The sequence below is a fragment of the Alligator mississippiensis genome, chromosome 6 (genome assembly GCF_030867095.1).
Source record: "Alligator mississippiensis isolate rAllMis1 chromosome 6, rAllMis1, whole genome shotgun sequence".
In the NCBI taxonomy this organism is placed as follows: domain Eukaryota; kingdom Metazoa; phylum Chordata; order Crocodylia; family Alligatoridae; genus Alligator; species Alligator mississippiensis.
Window position 1 is genome coordinate 18,559,373 of NC_081829.1, and position 18,239 is coordinate 18,577,611.

The 18,239-nt window shown below is 41.9% G+C and overlaps 1 protein-coding gene across 12 annotated transcripts in view; it reads right to left on the reverse strand.

Moving 5' to 3' along the window:
• The window catches only part of PAX2 (paired box 2), a 115,108-nt gene that overhangs the window by 60,878 nt on the left and 35,991 nt on the right, over positions 1–18,239 (reverse strand). For all 12 annotated transcript variants that reach the window (XM_019499440.2, XM_019499438.2, XM_019499437.2 and 9 more), the window contains one exon: positions 1,131–1,216. In XM_019499440.2, the coding sequence (XP_019354985.1) occupies positions 1,131–1,216 (86 nt within the window). The remainder of the gene's footprint in view (positions 1–1,130; positions 1,217–18,239) is intronic.

The window sequence follows — 18,239 nt, forward strand, 5'->3', positions numbered from 1 at the left end:
TCCCAGAGCATTCCAGCAATTAGCTGTACATCTACATATCTGCATTCAGACTCACTTGTGCAGCTGGCTAAGCACACAGATGCTCCCTAGCATGCTGTGCTGGAGTGACCTGCACCTCTGTGTGCAACAGGAGCTTCCCAGGCCAGAAGAGAAGCTAGTATAAGACAGCACTCTCCATACATTGCTGGTACCCTCAACCGCTATCCCATACTGACCAGTGCATTTCAGCTACATCCCTGAATACAGTATTGTTCTTCCAATAAGAAAGGGCACCTCTTGAGTCTATCCAGTATAGCCCAGTAAATCCCCATACAGTGGTTGATTTCTAGTAATAAACAGCACCCATGGACACCAACCCAAACAAGCCATAACACTTCACAAAATACCAGAACTGTCTTTTCAGGCTGGAATAGCTTTTGGCCACATCATCTTGTTAACAAGAGCAGCACACATGCACATGCCCATAGCAGGCACACAAAAATATACCTAACTGTGTACTTAACACAGAGCCTATGACACTCCAGATTAGCAGTCTCTTAGTGGATATTATTACAGGCTCGTAATCCCAAGCACACCTCAGTAAAAGCATCTCCCACACTGTCTCTGTGAAATACACTCTGATGGCGCTGCTGGAACAACAATGACCATGGTTGCCAGGTGTTGGGAACATCTTACCCTGAGACAAGTAGGTCCCTAACTCTTAGTAACTAGACTAAGACTGAGGAGGGGAGAGAAGAGGAAGGGAATGAATGGGATAGGGGGAAAGGGGTAGGACTGGCTGAACAGTGATTTCATATTGTAACAAGTATGGTTGTAGGTAGGGAGGAAAAAGAAGAGAAAGTAAAAGAAAAAGGGGAACAAAGAGATCAGAGATTCCTCTGCAGAGATCTAAGCTTTTCTTCACATCCTGGGCCAGTTTCTGTAGAGCAACCCCACAGACTCCAGTGATTTTAGGCCAACAGAGAACAGAATCCCCTGGCTTCAGCTGTGCTGTCAGCTTGTGGACTTTCTCATTCTGATCCTGCCCTAGTGTCTCTCTGCTCTTCTTCATTCTTCCACCCCATCCTCAGCCCTTTTCCACTCTGTCTAGATCCCCCGGTCCCAGTCACCAACAAGCTGGCCTCTCTTACCTATAGTATGTCCTGGTGCTGTCACTCCTGTTCCACTCCCATCTGGCGTTGGGTGGAAAGGCTGCTGGACTTTGGTTCGGATGATCCTGGAAAAGAACAAGACTGGTTCAGACCTCCACTCCTGACAGCCCCTGCTGCCACTCCCAGGCCAGAAAATTATTTGTCATCATTCCCACCAATTCCAGCTGCCAGATCACAGATGGCCATAGTCACAGAGGCACAGCCAGGAAAGGGGAATAATTGTTTGCAATGGCTTCTTATGACTAAGCAGGGCCATGGGCCTGCCACATTAAAGGTCACAGGAGTTTTAGCATTGACATCAATGAGACCCCTTTAATGTTCCTGATTCCTTCTCTGATTTGCATTTCCAAAGCAGCCTCAGCACGGCTCAGAACAAACCAGGCAGGACACAGCCTGCCTTATAAATCAGCAGTTATATCATCATACATGTCCTGGTGTCACTCTGAAAGGCCAAAAGAACCTGGCTTGGCCACTAGCTGCCAAGCAGCCTTTGTGACCAGTAGGATCATGGTTCAGTTTGTAAGGGGCAGACGTGACTGGTGGTGCCATGGAGAGGGCATTCCCTTTAGAATATGTAGTCATTTGAACTGATGGAGGGTTTTCAAGAGCTTTTCCCTGCATAAATGAAAGGATTGGGATAGAGGGCAGGCACAAGAGATGGTGATGAGCTAGAAGTCTTAACTAAAACCTACACTATTGCAAATATGTGGCTTTGATGTTTGCTAGGTGCTCGATATTTGGAATAAGGAAGCCCAGCAGAGGTGAGTACCTGAAAACAGCTGAGTACATGCAATTGCAATCAGGGCAGACTGAGCAGTGACAGCTGGTGTTCCAGTCCTGTCTACACAAGGCTTTCACTTCTAGGTCTCTAGTTCAAATATAGTCTGAGCCAGTGATTAAAGGAAACTAGTGACTGCTGCTCCCAAAATGGCCTTTGAGGCCTCTATCCATTTTCTGATGAGCAAGCCCTGCTATTCAAGAACCACAATCACTACTGGCTTTCCCACAGGGGATTTCAGCAACACCCCACCAAGGACTGTAGAAACCACTGCAGCTGAGTTCTACTATACTCTTAAAGGTGGTTTCTCAATTTCAGGTGTACTGAACAAGTATCGGGACGACTGACACCTCTACATCCTCCACCTGCTAAATAACAGCTCCAAAGAGAAAAGGCATGGCTCCTACATGGGATGGTAGGGTGGAACAGGAGGGGCAGAGGCAGGGGAACCAACGATATAAGCATTGAAAAGGCAGGTATTCTAGGTATTCACTGGAAACAGAGAGCTATTGTAAAGCTTAACACCTGAAGGGCATTAGGTTGTTCAGATGATGGAGCCTGCAAAGTACCTGAAGGGGCAGATTTTGCAGGGGATGGTTCTGGGAAACAGGTAGGTGACCAAGAGGTTCATAAACAAAGAGCAGCTACACACAGAGGCCCAGACCCTTGGCTCATGTAGCTTCAGGGATTTTGGGGGACTCTGTTGATATACATCAGATGAACATTGGATCAGGAGATATATGAGGGCCTGGTTGCTAAGGGACTAGATCCTGGAGCTATGCTGAATAATACCACTGAGGAGCTAACCTAAGAAGTCCACGAAGAGGGAGGTGCTGCAATTTGTCTCTTCTTTCTTTCCTGCTTTTCTGTCTCTCCGACCCCCACCCCCCAATCTCCCTGAAGCACCCTGAAGTGCCACTGTGCTTGTATGAGTGTATTGATTCCCCCCAGCCCAGAGAAAGCACAGAGTGGGGATGGGGTACAGGCAAGGGGATGGAAATAGAAAGCTATAAATTATTTGTGACAGGAAAGCAATAGTGCCAGAGTGCTGAGCACAAGTCCCGTGTCACTATTAGATTCCTTTTAGCCTGATGACACTGTAAAAGAGGTTAAGTGTCTGATGGAATCGTACACCTAGGGGGCAGGGGCAGCCTGGGAGCAGAACAAGCCACAGAGACCAGGTATATCAATTCTCCAGGCCAATAATATTCCTCTCATTGATCGCAACACAAAGTTCAAAAATCTCATTACAGCCAGGCAGACCTGGAACTTTTTAAAAATCAATAGAGTGATATAATGTATGTATACTTAGTATAAATGTATCTATTCATTTATCTATCCATCCATCCAGAATCTGCCCGCGGGGGTCCGAGTTAACCTGCACATTATATTATGTTATGTATCGTACTCAATGAGTTAGAAGAATTCCCCTCCAGCCTTGGATGACACATTGTAAAAAGTCCTATTAGCAGTAAGATGACATCAGATAGTCCCATTCATATGGAGGTGACATCAGATGTCCCCATTCAGACAATGTGGTGACATCAGGCACTTCCATTCATACGGAGGTGACATCAGATGCCCTTATTCAAACTGTGAGGTGATGTCAGGCATCTCCCTTCATGCTGAGGTGACATCGGATGTCTTTATTTACATTGCAAATGTGACACCAGGCATTTCCATTCATACTGAGGTGACATCAGATGTCCCTATTCATCCTCTGAGGTGACATCAGCCAGTTGCCTTCATACTGAGGAAGTGCAGTACGTTATGATGCACCACGTTGTGTTTTAATTGATATGCTGTGAAAAGCTCTCTCAAGCCTTTCCCTTCACATACTTTTAAAGGGCCCATCTGCATGAAGGCAGTATCAAAGACACTTATTCATATGGGCTTGTGTACATGTTGATGTCACTGTGATGCCAACAGGACTTTTCTGGCATTGCAAACAGAGCCCAGTAGAATTTGAAGCAGAAATGCTCTTGCCTTTTCTTACAAGCCATGTTGTCCTTGTGATTTGTGAGTGCTGTTCTCAGTGTTTATGAGGCCACTAGGAGCTCTTGGTATTGCAAGGTTGATTTTCTATTTAGTTTGATTCCCAAGATTTTTCACCTTGCTTCAGGAAGTTTTAATGAAAACTGGATGAAGGAGGGGAGAAGACAAGGCTGAGCTAGCACCTCACACGCCAGTGACTCAGCGGAGAGTGCCGTTCCAGAGTGAAAATTCCCTCCCTGGACTTCATCACAGGTAACATGCACCCCTCACAGTCATTAGCACATCGATCCTTGCTGGCTATACATGTGAAATACAGAAGTGCTGTTAGGCCCTTCTATAGCTGGGGAACTGAGGCACAGGGAGATTTAGTGACATGCCTAAGGTCATGCACAGAAGCAGTGGTAGAGTTGGGACTTGAATCTCCATCTCACAAGGCCTAACTCTGAACCTTAGGCATTAAACTGTCCTTTCATACCTACTCAAAACATGGAGCAGGATTCAAGTTGTCCCCTAGGTGATTTTACTTTTCAAAGAATTTAGCAGTAGTGAGAGGTCCTAGATTAACAATCCTGGACCCAGAAGAACTCTCCTAGTTCAGAGTAACAGCGATGCAGATTCCCCCTCCATGGCACCTCAAAGAGATGAAAAGGAAAGGTCACTTTCCACTCTCCATTCAGGCCTCTGTCTCTCTGCTGCGAATGCCATTTAGGGCCACAGGGAATGGCGTTTGCTGAGATGTGCCCATTAGGAACTGGATTTAGGCTCACCAGCTCATTTCTCAAGCAGCCGTCAGCTAGTAATGATTTTCAGTCACTACCAAGCAGGGCCAGATTTCAGCCAATGACCCAGAGGTGAAAGGCTCTGATGAAAACATTCCCTCCTCAAGAACAAAGCTGGTTTTGTGTCATGAGCTCATGAGAAAGCATGTGGAAGATCTAAGCTTGGGGAGACGGAAGAACTTTTGTACCATAATTTTTCACATACCATATGCTTCCAAATAAGAAATACATCTTGTTTTGGGAAGACAGAATGAAGACAAAAAGGGTTTTCCTTTGTTGCTGTTCAAAATGAGTTTCCTTATTTAAGATACCCCAAATTTTTATCACTAATTTTTCTAAAAAGGTGAGTGTGAGATGTGAATAAATAAAGTATTCCAGCAGCCCATCAACAGATTTGATCAAAGCAAACCTTGGGATACAGCTCAGGAACTTAGTGAATTCTCAAGCTGCAAGAGAAAGAAGACACAAGACGATTGCCTACGAGACTAGCACGTGAGAGCTCCCTCATGATGCAGCGTAGTCATAAATGGCACAGCTAAGTATAGAGAATTTGGTCTTCTCACTTTGTAGGATGTGGTATTATATGCCTGTGGGCACATCTACACGAGGTGCCTTAATGCGCAGTGGACAGTTCTACTGTGCATTAGCTCATCATGGCAAAAACTGTGCTAATGCACTAATGCACAGTAGAATTAGTTTACTGCGCATTAAGCGTCACAACAACAACAAAAATCACCTTTGCTACTGTGCATTAGCGCAGCTACTGTACTTTTATCTAGTACCTCATATTAGAGGTACTAAACTTAATGTGCAGTAGCAAAGGTGCATTAATGAACATGTAGACATGCCCCTTGCGTTGAATTTTATACATATGATTGAAGATACATAATCACATTGCTAACAGTTGCAACCTTAGCCTTAAGAATCTTAAAATGAGACTCCTGTAAACAAGAATAGCTGACAAACCAGCAGATGAAAGGTATGGGCATGGTAACAAAGGATCCCATAGAATAACACAATTCTTAAATTCCAGCAATTTCCTGAACTGGTAGGCTCCTGCTAGAAGCCAACACACCTGTATGACCCTGAAACCTGGGCCTTCTGAATTATTGCTGTGCAGGAGACAACATAAACTCAGCTACCTCTTGCTATGGTTGCTGACTCATTCCCAGTCTTGCTAAGGAACAGACCTGCCTTTTTTGCTGAAGCACTTCTTAAGGTCTTCCTCGAGGGGAGGAGACACCATCCTTATGGAGTGAATCAGCAGCATTCACTTAGCCAATGCAGTAAACTTGCTTGCACTGCATGAAATATTTTCAAAATTCTTTTCTTTCATCTAAATCTTGTCTTATTGGGCTAAATTACTCCCTGCTTTTGCCTCATGACAATCAATGATTTCCTAAATGGTATTTGTGTTTACAGTAATTAGGAGCAGACATATTCCTCATGTCCAGACAAACTGGTACTTGCTATAAATTTTCATTTTTTATGGAAAATTATAGTAATCTTCCCCTGGGAGACCTCTGTGCAAGCAGCTTTGACATTGATCTTTACAAATGTAACACCTTCAACTTTAGCAGACTCTGAGCAGATTTAATATATAACCTCCTGAAGTTTCAACCTCAGGGATATTTGAAGACAACGGACTTCATTAAAGCAGCAAAACTTCATTTTGCAAGTTGTGTTGAATGTGTGATCCTGTGTTAAATGAAAGTATTTTGTATAATTACAGAACATGACATCATTGTAAAATATGTTTGCTTTGGGAGTCCATATCCTAATGTAGCTGGTTTGCTTGACACTTGCACTGGTTTTCTATTAGAAAATCATTTTCGTTGGAACCAACCCACTGGATTCAACTGCTCTTAACTTTAAGAGTCATCATTTTAGCTGAGCTTTTAGTCTCTGCTTGATAATTATGGGAAAGGTTAAGAAGCGCCCAATCAGCTGTGTTTGAATTCAGTGACAAATACTCACTGTTCTTTGTTTAAAAAATAAAAAAGTTCTACATAGACTTACTTGATCAAGGCTACAGAAAAAAATAATTGTAGTATGAAATTTGAAACTCAGCACAGATACATCCCTCACTGAAGTAACATCTTCATTTGACTGGAGAGTATTTTTTTTCCAGTAAATAAGTGAGAAATGCTTTCTGAACAGGTTCAGTGATTACCTTCTAAGATAAACATAGACCAGGAGATATACACCACCCCTTCTTGCTGACATCATGACATATTCTCACTTCCCAGCCTGATATACTCTGTGACTTCTCTTGTCTTATTGTTCCTGGCATAAGCTCTAGAAAAGGAATGGTAGGAATCTCACTGGAAAACACTCGCATTGTCAAATCCCCAAAGTACTGGGGGAACTGGAGCAACAGGAGAAGATCATGTTGCTGAACAAAATTGTGTAATTTCAGGGTTGCTGGGTTTTTTTGCCATATTCTATAATTTTCTTCAGAAGCCACACTTTCCTTAGAAAAATGAAGCTCAGCATTTTCAAAAATTGATGCCTAAATTTAAGCATCTACATTCACACCTAAATAAACAGATTTCAAAAGATGGCATGCAGAGCACTCACAACCCCATTTCCATAGGAATTAAAGATGTTCAGTAACTTTGATAGTCAAACTACTTACTTAAGACACTCAACTATAGTTGTTTATTTTCACAACACTGTTCAGGAACTCAGGGGAACACAATCATGAATGAATAGCCCAAGGCATCAATGAGTTTAGAATGATATTTCCTTCCTCAGTACTTAAGAAGTGCCCAAGAGTGTTGCTTTCTGAATGACACAGGGTCTTATAATAGAGCCAATTTCTAGTTCATGCAATGCAATACTGTTGTGATACCCCATCTTAAGATACCAGCACACCACAGGTAGAAGTAATGATTGTTATTAATATTATTGTTATGATATGTTAGATAAAGACTTAAAGGATCAGAATACTCAGGCCTTTGTATGAAAGAGCCTTAACTAAATAGCTTACTTTATTATTTGTTTTCCAAAATCACCATTCTAAAATCCAAGGGCTTGTCAACTGCAGCAGTGCTAATATCACTGTTGTAACCATAACTTTTCCATACTCTGCCTTTGGCCATTTTAAATGTTTGAACTTTGTGCATTTTGCTCATTTAAGAGCAACACTAAGGTGTGCACGTCTATCATGTTATGCAGCAACATGAACAATGATTCAGAGACCCTGGTCTACAGAAGTAAATAGGAAAGACTTTTCTTCAGAAAAAAGACTTAGAGTGCAAAACTGGTATACGAACAGTGAGAACACCTACAGTTATACTAAACAAGGGACCAATAGATAGCTATCTATGAGAAATGACTTATGGACAAGCAGAAAGATGTCTCTTGCTTCTCTGCCTAAAGTAACCCTAGATGGTAGTAGTTGGAGTTAGAAGAATCCTTCCCAGAGGGTAGTTATTCAGTATTTGCCCACTTCAGTTTCTTGCCTCCTCTCTAGCAGTGGTAGTTAGAGGCAGGATGCTGAACCAGATAGGCCATCAGTTTGACAAGTCAGGCAATTCTCTTGGTCATAGAAGAATCAGGTAAAGTCCCACAAAGGCCAAGAAAGTGGAATGTTCTGTCATCTAAAATACAGGTCTTAACTGACTCCAAGGCTATGGACAGAAGTTACACATAAACTGGTTTAAATGATCAGAAACTGGTTTAAACCTGTCACAGAATAGAAGTTCAGTGCACATCAACCAGTTTCCAAATGGCTGAGACTGGTTTAAGATAAACCTGGTTGAATGTAGTATCAGACTTAACTGATTTAGGTCAAACTGGTTTATGCAACTTCTGTCCCAGACCCCTTCCTGGTTCAAGTTAAATCAGAGCCCCCAGCATCCTAGCATTTTGCAGCCCTGGGCTGGGCTGGGCTGGGCTGTCTGCTCCAGAAAGCAGGGCTGGTCTCGCCCCCCTGCTCCCTAGCTGAGGCAGTGAGAGCTGGCTCACAGGCCTCATTGGCTGGTTCACCAGACCCTGCTCAGGCACACCCCTGCTGGGGTCTGGGGCCAGGGAGGGGGATAAACTTCCCTTCCCCCAAGTATGGAGCTACCCTGCCTGCTTACTTAGTCCTGGCTGCAACTGTGGACTACAAATCCCAGAGGCACTTGGAAGCAGGAAGAGGAAGTGATGAGCAACCCTGCAGAATCCTGCTGCTGTGGCTCTGGACAACAAATCCCAGAGACCTTGGGGACAGCAGGAATAGGAAGCAAACACAAGGCCAATGTGCCAGAGATCCATGCTCCAGCACTTTCCGGCTCCTGGCTTGAGCCACTGCAGGCATGTGGCTGCATTTCCTGAATCAAAAGTGAATGTCTGTTCATTTGATTATTGGTTTAATCTTTGCAGCTTAAACTAACCTGCAAAGACTGATTCAATTCAGCCTCAGGCTTTTTGATTGTCTATACTTAGCCCATGAAGCTCTGGCCTCTCCTGTTTCATCATCACCTTCTGTCATGCACTAGTTTTCCAAGTGAGTGGATATGGCCAGCAGAGCACACTAACAATTTGTAATGTCTTAAAGTATATATATTTTAAGTGCCCCATATTAGAAGTGCATTATAAGACCCCAGGGTGTGCATTACTGGGCAATTAAAGCAGTTCTCAGGAGGAAAGCTCTACAAAGCCTTCGGCCTTGTTCTACACAGTGCTTCTGAGGGAGACACTAATGGCCAAGGAGCGTGTAGCCTGCTGTGTCCTGCTGCTTAATTAGCATGTGGCGGTACCATTGTGCCATGGGCTGCGCACGCACAGTACTGAAGAGAGGCCAGAATACAGCATGACCTAGCACAGTGCTGAGCAGTACCAGTGGCACCTTCTCTGTATCTCCTCAGTTCCTGCCAAAAGGCTCCTGACTTGGTCTGATATGATCACAACGCACTGTATGCACCTCAAGAATGAGAACGTCTAGCAGTATGTTGGAAAGAACAGATTGCTTTACCAAAGCAGGCTGAGGTTTGGACTCTGATCTTGTGATAGCCACAGTGAAGTCAATAGTTTCACTCAGGTGCTACTTAAAAATTTGGAAAGGGACTCAAATGAATCCCTGAAAAGAAACAGGAGAAAGCTCCTTGTTTCCAGGCAAGAATCTGGGTTCAGTTTGAATCACAATCTGTGAAACAGAAAGGAGAGAGGGGCTAGCACAAGCAAATGTCTTAACTAGGAAGAACCAGAGTGGAAACAGTATAGAGAAGAAGGCTGTGGGAAGGGGGCTGTGAGGAAGGATGGCCTAGAGATTAGCTCTGTAGCCTGGGACGTAGGAGACCTGTTTTGCCACAGGCTTCCTGATGACCTCATGTCACCAAGCCTCAGATTCTCAAAGGTATTTTATACGCTGAGCTCAGTGGGAAATCAGTGGGCACTGGTGAATCTCAATCTATGTCTCAGTTCTGCATCTGAAAGATGAGAAAGTTAGCATTGTCCTACCCCACAGGGTGCTAGGCGGGTAACTACATTACAATTATGGGACGCTTAGATAAGGTAGAGTGCACAACCAAATAAATACCTAAGAGAGCTACAGTTCAGCCCTGATGCATCTCCCCTTTTTGGCACAACAGTAGACTACACAGCAGAGACAGGGTTTCTGCCTTTTAACAAAGGAAAGGGCAGGATACTCCAGAGTGAGCCCTGTTTATGCTACAGATTTCATAGACCAACTGCTTGGGTAGTCAACTGTAGGTTTGAACTTGTTAACATAGACACAGCCCAAGAGAGAGGGAGAAAAAGAGCAAGAGTGTGCAACTGTTCCATTTTCCTGTTGTTTGCTATGCCATAGCAGCAATGCTATTCGTACTGTTGTGTGACATAGATGATAACCTCTCCCATTACCACCAAGATCTACCACAACATGTGCAGTCCTAGAAACTATAGCTGACAACAGACAGTGGTGCAGACACAGCTGGTTTCATAGCTGGCCTGAGGCCACAGTGCTCCTTGCTGAGAGAGATCAGCCTCCCCTGTATTCAGGAGGAAATGCAAGACCCATTTATCCACCCAAACTCTGCCCAGTTATGAAAAATAAGCACACTTCTCCCATGAAGGAACATGGCACCTAGCCAGATATTAGCACCTAAGAGGGGAGTGGGGAAGGAATCCAGTCTTTGCTCTACATTCATTCAACACCCTCTTGCCTTACACCTTCAATCTTCCTACCATGCCTCCAGCTGTGCCCTTCTTTTAAGTCAAGGTGCCAGACCCTCACTTAGTCTAAACTGATCTACCTCCACTCATTGCAGGACAGCTATACTGATGTGCATCAGCTGAGAATCTGGCAAATAAAGAGTAGTTTGGTCCAGCTTAGCTTCAGCCCCAACCAGAGGATCAAAAGAAAAACCCCAGCCTTTCCCTTATCCCCCACCCTGCTGAAAAGACCTTCTCTAAGCTGAGCCAGTCTGGTACCCACTGCAGTCAGGCAAAATTCTCAGCAGCAGTTTTACTATCTGAAAAGCTCAGAGGAGCTAGGTTTTTTGTTGTTTTAAATCAGTGACCCATGATGACACTGTGCAGTTTTATTTCATTTAATTTGAACAAAACATTAATGTTCAGCTTCTAGCAGATCTGTGACCGTCCAAGCTCTGCAGCACAGCGCAGGGCCCAGGGGAAGGAGAAGGGTGGAGGGAAAGAAGGCTGCCACCCACCAGGATAATGTGGAAGGTACCTTCCTTTTGCCAAAGAGAGAATTTAGTAGGGTGGGTTGGTGAACCTTTAATGTGCCCTGCTGAGCAGTCACTAGCACCAATTCATCCCACTCACTTTGGTATGACAGTGCAAGTGCTCACCCATTTGTGTAATAGCTGTGCAATGTAGCCCTGAGGAGAAATATTCTCCCAGTGGCCCAGCTTCCCTGTACTGCAGGGGATGCAGGTTGCATGGAGGACTGGATTTTCCCTTTGGGTGGAGCTAATCCTTGGTTTGTCTTTTTGGCTTTGAGTGTATCTAACGTATAGGATACCTCTCTTTGTGCTTATCTGGTCAAGGGGTCAGACATTTAGCAGAACAAAATGGGCAGCGCTTCATTGAAGGTCTATGCTGTACCACATCAGTTGAGAATCTGGCCTTGTCTGTCTGTGTCTTTGTGTCTGGATGGCAAGGAAATCTAGTTTATTTGGGGTCAGTCAAGAAGTACCATCTAATGCTTTAAGGTTATCAGCTCTGTGATATTTTTCTATGATTGCATTAATTGGGAAATCAGATTTATGTCTGTTTGCTTAAAAACCTGGATAAATTGAAGCACAGATCCTGCCTTTTCTGTGAGCACTGTATGACAAGAGAACACAGACAACCTGCGGAGTCAGGCAGTAGGGGATTCTAGTGCTGGGAAAAGTGAAAGAAAAAAGCAGGGGTGTCAAAGTCACTCTGTGGAGAAGCCTGTGGTACATTTTTAATTATAGGCAGGCATGTAAATTAGGTCTCTTACCCATCAGCCCCTGCAGAACTCCCATTGAGATCATAGGTGTTTTTCACAGAGATCAGGGGTAAAATAGCTTGTTTGGATTCAGAGCTCGTAACTTTGCTACTCTTGTTGTTCATTATTTGTTCAGTACTTTATCGCTGCCATCAGCATCACTTTTCAGTCTACTGCTTTTTCCACCTTATGCTTCTTTCCTTTTCCTACCCTACTGTGGTTGCTTTGCTCTCTCTTCCTTATATTTATGTGGCTCCCCTGTCCTTTACTCTGCATTTCCCTCTCTACAGCAGCACCTAGCTTCTGCCACCTACCCCATTCCTCAATGTAGCAGCTGAAGGATCTGAAATGAAAGTAAATGTTTACATTTTGTCACTAGGCTTCAGAGATAACACCCCATGGAAATTAAGGGATATCAGGAATGCTCGTAGCTCTCGGAGTAGGTTTGTTAGGGGGACTCCTAACTCAGGGAATGCCTGTTCTATCATTATTGCTATGACTGTAATCTAGCATAGATGTATCCAAGCTAGCTGTAAAAAGGGGAAGTGCAGTATTGCTCACAAGGTGCATATACACAAGATGCTGACTACGCAGTAGCAGAAAAATACTGCGCAGTAGTGTGTCACAGCCTGGACAGTGCTAATACGCTACTGCACAGTGTTATTAGGCCATTGAAAAGTAGTATCACCTAAGAGATGTTTGCTGGTGCTACTGCGCACTAGCTCCAGTTACTGTGCATTTATTTAGTACTTGCTAATACAAGTACTTAATAAATGCACAGTAACAACTGCACAGTAGCATCCTGTGTAGACAGGCTCACAGTGTAGTGAGAGTAGTACATAGTTCAGCATGGGTTGCAAAACTTGCCTAAGCAATTGGATACGTACCCACATGCCTACCATACACTGAGCTCTGATGGCTGTGGCTACACTGCCATCAGTACCAAAGCCAGCTGGTTAAAACTAGCTCACTTATACATATACACATACTGGGTGAACTGCTGCAGCGTAGATAAGGCTGAAACTCTAAGAACAATATCTGTGCTATCAGAGCAGTTCAGAAGACCTGCAGAAACCTTTGGATACTCCAAAATTAAATAGTATCCTCTGGACCCCTGGCACTTTTAATTACATACTTTTGCTTTCAGCTCATTTCTGATAATTTAAGTTCAGTGCTTAATTTCATGAGGATATTCTGGTTTATTAATAAAAGATGCAAGCACCCCACAAAAAGAGTCCTGAACTGGGGAGATTCAGGTAAGTACTACTTGCTCACTGAAATGCATTATTAATTTTGGTATTTTACTTAAAGTCCAACTTCCTGGAAATAATTGCTTATGTGAGAATCTCAATTTTCATTTTTTTTAAAAGTAAATTTCTGGTCTTCTGGTTGCCAAAAAACATGTCCCAAATGCACCTTAGGCAAAGATAAAAAACCCCAAATTTATTTTTCATTATCAGTTCAATATTTCATAGACAACTTCACGATTTTCAGTGTGAATTCTTAATAATAATTGTTCAAAGCACTGCAGAGCATAAACTACCAGCAGCAGTTACAGTGTCAGTAGGTCCATGTGTCTGCATGTGGTATAGCCTGTGCAATTGTGTAGCTCCTTCTGTGTACAACTGTATCTCTGTAATGTACATACAAAAATGGATTTATGCGAAAACATGCAGACATATGCATTGCTATATTTGCTTTAATTAGTGATGGTGGAAAAATTTCCAGCAGAATATTTTTCCATTGGAAAATGCCATTTTGTCAAAAGCAAAATCAACATTTTCTGTAGGAAACTGCTGATTTCAACCTTTTGTGTTTTTTTAAAGACCTAAATGAAGATTTTGATTCGGCCAATTCACTCTGTAAATCTACAGACCAAAAGCTTTGTTTTTATAATCATGGGGCAGATCCTCATCTGAAGCAAATCTGTGTATCTCCACTATTCTCATTGTCAAATCTGAAGGTTGAAGAATATACTGTTTGTTTGTGTGACTGTATGGTATTTTTGTAAGCACGTATGTTTTATATCTCAATATGATTGCACATGATATGTGATGTACATACATTGTGTATGGTGTGTACATGCATCTCTGTGTTTATGTTGATATTTGTGTCTAATGGTAATTAAATGTGTGTCATGTTTTATTTTAAGATACTATTTATAACGAGCTAATAAATGATACATTTATAATTTAGGATAATAAATAGATGTTTCAATAAATGCTTAATCAAATGTTATAGTTTATTAGAGTCTAATGTGCCAAAAGGTGTTTTAACTGTGGCTGATAACCATGTTCAACACCTGCACTTTATTTTAATACATTTGTACAATGCCTAACATAATGGGGAATAATAATAACAATAGCAATAAAACAACTATCTTAGCACTTGTTATTTATCTCTGTAGCATGGTTACAGAATCTATAATTCATGTATTAACTTTTTATATACCATTTATAAAAGATACTTTATTGTAAAGTGGGACCAGTATTTATATATGTACTTGCAAAGATGTATAAGTCTGTAAGCATGAAATTGTGCATATTTTTATTCTACTTAGGCAGTAGCTATCTGATAAATTGCAGCAGCAGCATATAATAACTCGTATTTGTCCTGTGCCTTAAATGACCTTGCTACCTTGTTATTATTTATATCATATCTTATTTCGGTGGCAGTAACAGCTAGAGAGTGTCCTGGGGGCCTGATCCCATTGTGCTAGCCCTTGTACATACTGGTCCCTGTCCTTAAGAGTTTACAGTCTAGGGATGAGATTCTATGCCTCTTATTAGGCATCTAAGTGGATTTAGGTGCCTAAGTGTGGTTCTATTCCATCCTGGGCAAGCCCTGAAAATCCATTATGGCATCTACTTTTGCAGCACCCTAGGCATATCTACGCGAGATGCTGACTGCACAGTAGCCTGATACTACTGCCCAGTAGCGTCATGTGGCAAAAACTGTGTGGAAATGCTACTGCACAGCAGTACTAGGCTACTGCTCAGTAGCATCACTTAAAAGGTGTTCACTGGTGCTACTGTGCAGTAACTCTGGTTACTGAACATTTATGTAGTATTTACTTATACAAGTACTTAATAAATGTGCAGTAACCACTATGCAGTAGTCTCATGTAACGTGCCCACTGTCAACTTACTCTTAAGACCAAATCATAAAAAAGGAGGAAGGAGAAGGAGAAGAAGGAAGGAAGAGGTGGGGGCCCCACTTACCTTCTGCAGATTCTACCCTGCAGAATCACATTTAGGCACCTACTGCTTACACATCGAACAAGTGGAATGAAATCTGGCCCTTTGTTTATAATCTACTCTGCTGATTAAACCATTTCAATTACTCCTAAAATTTCAAGCCTCTAAACAATTTTCAAAGAGTTGCAATGTTTAAACTAAAATAAGCTCCATGCTAAATATGGGGTTTGGGGGGTTTTCCTTCCCCCTCCTCCCCACAAATGACATTTGTCTGAGATGCATGAGAGGCCATATTCAATGACTGAGCTTAGCCCTAATATGTCACAAACTACCTTGGCTAGAAACAATGGCCCAGTGCTTAGTTGGTGTACATATTCCACAGTCCTTAATCTTATTTTTAGTGGTGTTTTACTGATTTACACCAGCTGAAGAGCTGACCCATGAAATTGTTGCTATTAAGAGAATTTAAAAATGCCTCCTTTCAAGTAGATTCTAGCCCTTGTTCTCTATTCCTGGGCAAATCCACCAGAAGTCATTCCTTAAAATCATGACATTATATAAATCTATTTTAGTTCAGCTTTACCTATGCTATTCTTAAAAAGTGGACTTTAAGTTTCTTTGCATACCTGAATCAAAATAACTATAAATGTGAATTACAGTTAATTTTGTTATTTTACTTATATTTACCAGGTAGATAAAAAGAATTTGCAGGTAAAAGTTACAAAAGAACATGGCCAATGACTTTTAAAAAAACACTCTAAAGTGTTTTTTTTTTCTGCAAAGTATGTAGTCTCTTAAAGAGCATAACAGAAAAGAATACTGTCTGACACAAATTAGCATGAAGCCTTTCTCTGTACTTATTTTAAAGAACTGAAAAATTAACCATGAACAAAGCAAGCTGAGGAATTCAAAGGGGGAAAAATTATTTTGCAAAAATGTTGACATTGTTATGTATGTTTTCATTGCAGTTTCAAGAGTTGTCATCAAATTTTTGAAATTCCAGAAATTCTGCATCTGTTCAGAACAGCGAATTGTGAAAATGTTATCAAATCCTTTATAAGAGGGTTATTAAGATTCAAAATGACATTGAAAAAAATCGTTAAAAAATGAATTTTGGAAAATGTCAACCAATTTAAATCACAGATGCTTCCGTCATCCTGAACTGTGATAAAAGTCTTGTGTCACCCATGCCATGATATACTCTTTGATAACATGAGTGTAAATCTTTTAACATAAGTTGTAGCTATGTTTGCTTCTCTTTTTATAGGTATACGTACTCATGATGACTACAGATTCATGCGTTGTCTGCAAGCACAAATTTATGGATTCAGATCCTGTGCTGGTGTAATCTGGCATAGTTCCACTGGAACCAACAGAGCTACATCAGTTTATACCAGTTGAGGATCTGGCCCCATTTGTTAATATGTGCGTATAGATGTTCTCTCTCTATCCATATATCTCCTCATTGCCTGTACCTGCATGTAAACAGCTAGATAAATAGATATAACTATAAATAAAACATAAATGTGTACCTACATGTATGTCTGAATGACTAGCTGGATGTACATGCATAGAGATGTCTGTGCATCTTTTTATGTATCTGTGTATGAGTGTATGTCCATTTGTGTTTATGTGTCAGTCTGTGGGTATGCTTCTTGTATATACTCTCCTGTTTCTCATTGATTACAGCTACATTAATTCCCCCTCCCCCTCACCCCACCTGTCTCTCACCTACTGACCACCTCCATTTCCATTTTAACTGACTGGCTTTCTTGCACATGTACTGCCCTTGGCTGCTTTACCACTCCATCCTGGAAGAACACAGACCACCTGCCAGATGCTTCCTCAGCCTGACAAAGGGTATTTGTGCCCAAAAGTTTGCAAAGAAGAATTTTTCCAACTATTTGAGCTGGTCTAATAAAAGATATTGGATTTACCCAAAGAACCTTGTCTGCCTTTCTTGTGTATGTAACTTGACCCTGTGTTACATGAATATTATCTTCGTATAAGTGTTTATACTTTGTGAGTGTATCTCTTAGTGTGTGCTAAGTCGCTGCATAAGGGTGTGCTTGTGTCATGTATTTGGACGCAGTTATTTTTGCCTGATTGTACATATTGTGTATGTTTCTGTCTCTCGCATGATGTGGGTGCCTGCTTGCTTTTACATCGTTCTGTGATTTTGTGCGTGACCCCTACCTCTGAAAGACAAGAGGAAGAATACCACTGCTATGTGTTATTTTCCCAGCTCTGCTAATGACCTGCTGGGTGATCTTGACCAAGTCATTTCACCTTGCTTTGCCTCAGTTTCCCCTCCCATCTTTTGTCTACTTAGAATGCCGTCTGGAGCACGAGGATTGTTTCTCACTACCTATTTATGTGTCAGGTCCTGACAAGAGCCTCCAAGTGTTAACATAACAATATTATAGTAATATTCATCCCCTGTCCTTGTATGTTGCTGGCTGTGTGTACATATGTGTGCTACATTTGTATATAGATAACATTTTGTGTAGGCATTTCTCTCCCTGTGTATATGTAGGGAGCAGAGGGAGGTGGAAATGAAGGAGTTATTAAATGCCAAGTGGATATGCAATAAATCGCATTGATTTTACAAACTCCAACTTGTCTTCAATCTCCTTCCATTCTTTATCCTGGGGGCATTGCAACAAAACCCTGTTTTAAATACCTTTGCTTCCCCTCCCCCCACTCCCTCCTCCCCACTCCCCAAAAAAGTGTCAATATTTTATTTGGATTTTTAACTTCGCTCCATAACAGTTGTTTGACCTCCTGACTCGAGCAAGTCACATAAATTCTGGGACTTTATTCAGGAGCTATGTTCTTGCTATTGAATAAGCAATTTGGAAGGGTGAATTAATGACTTGTGCTGTTGCTGGAAAGTCCCTGAAGAAATATTAA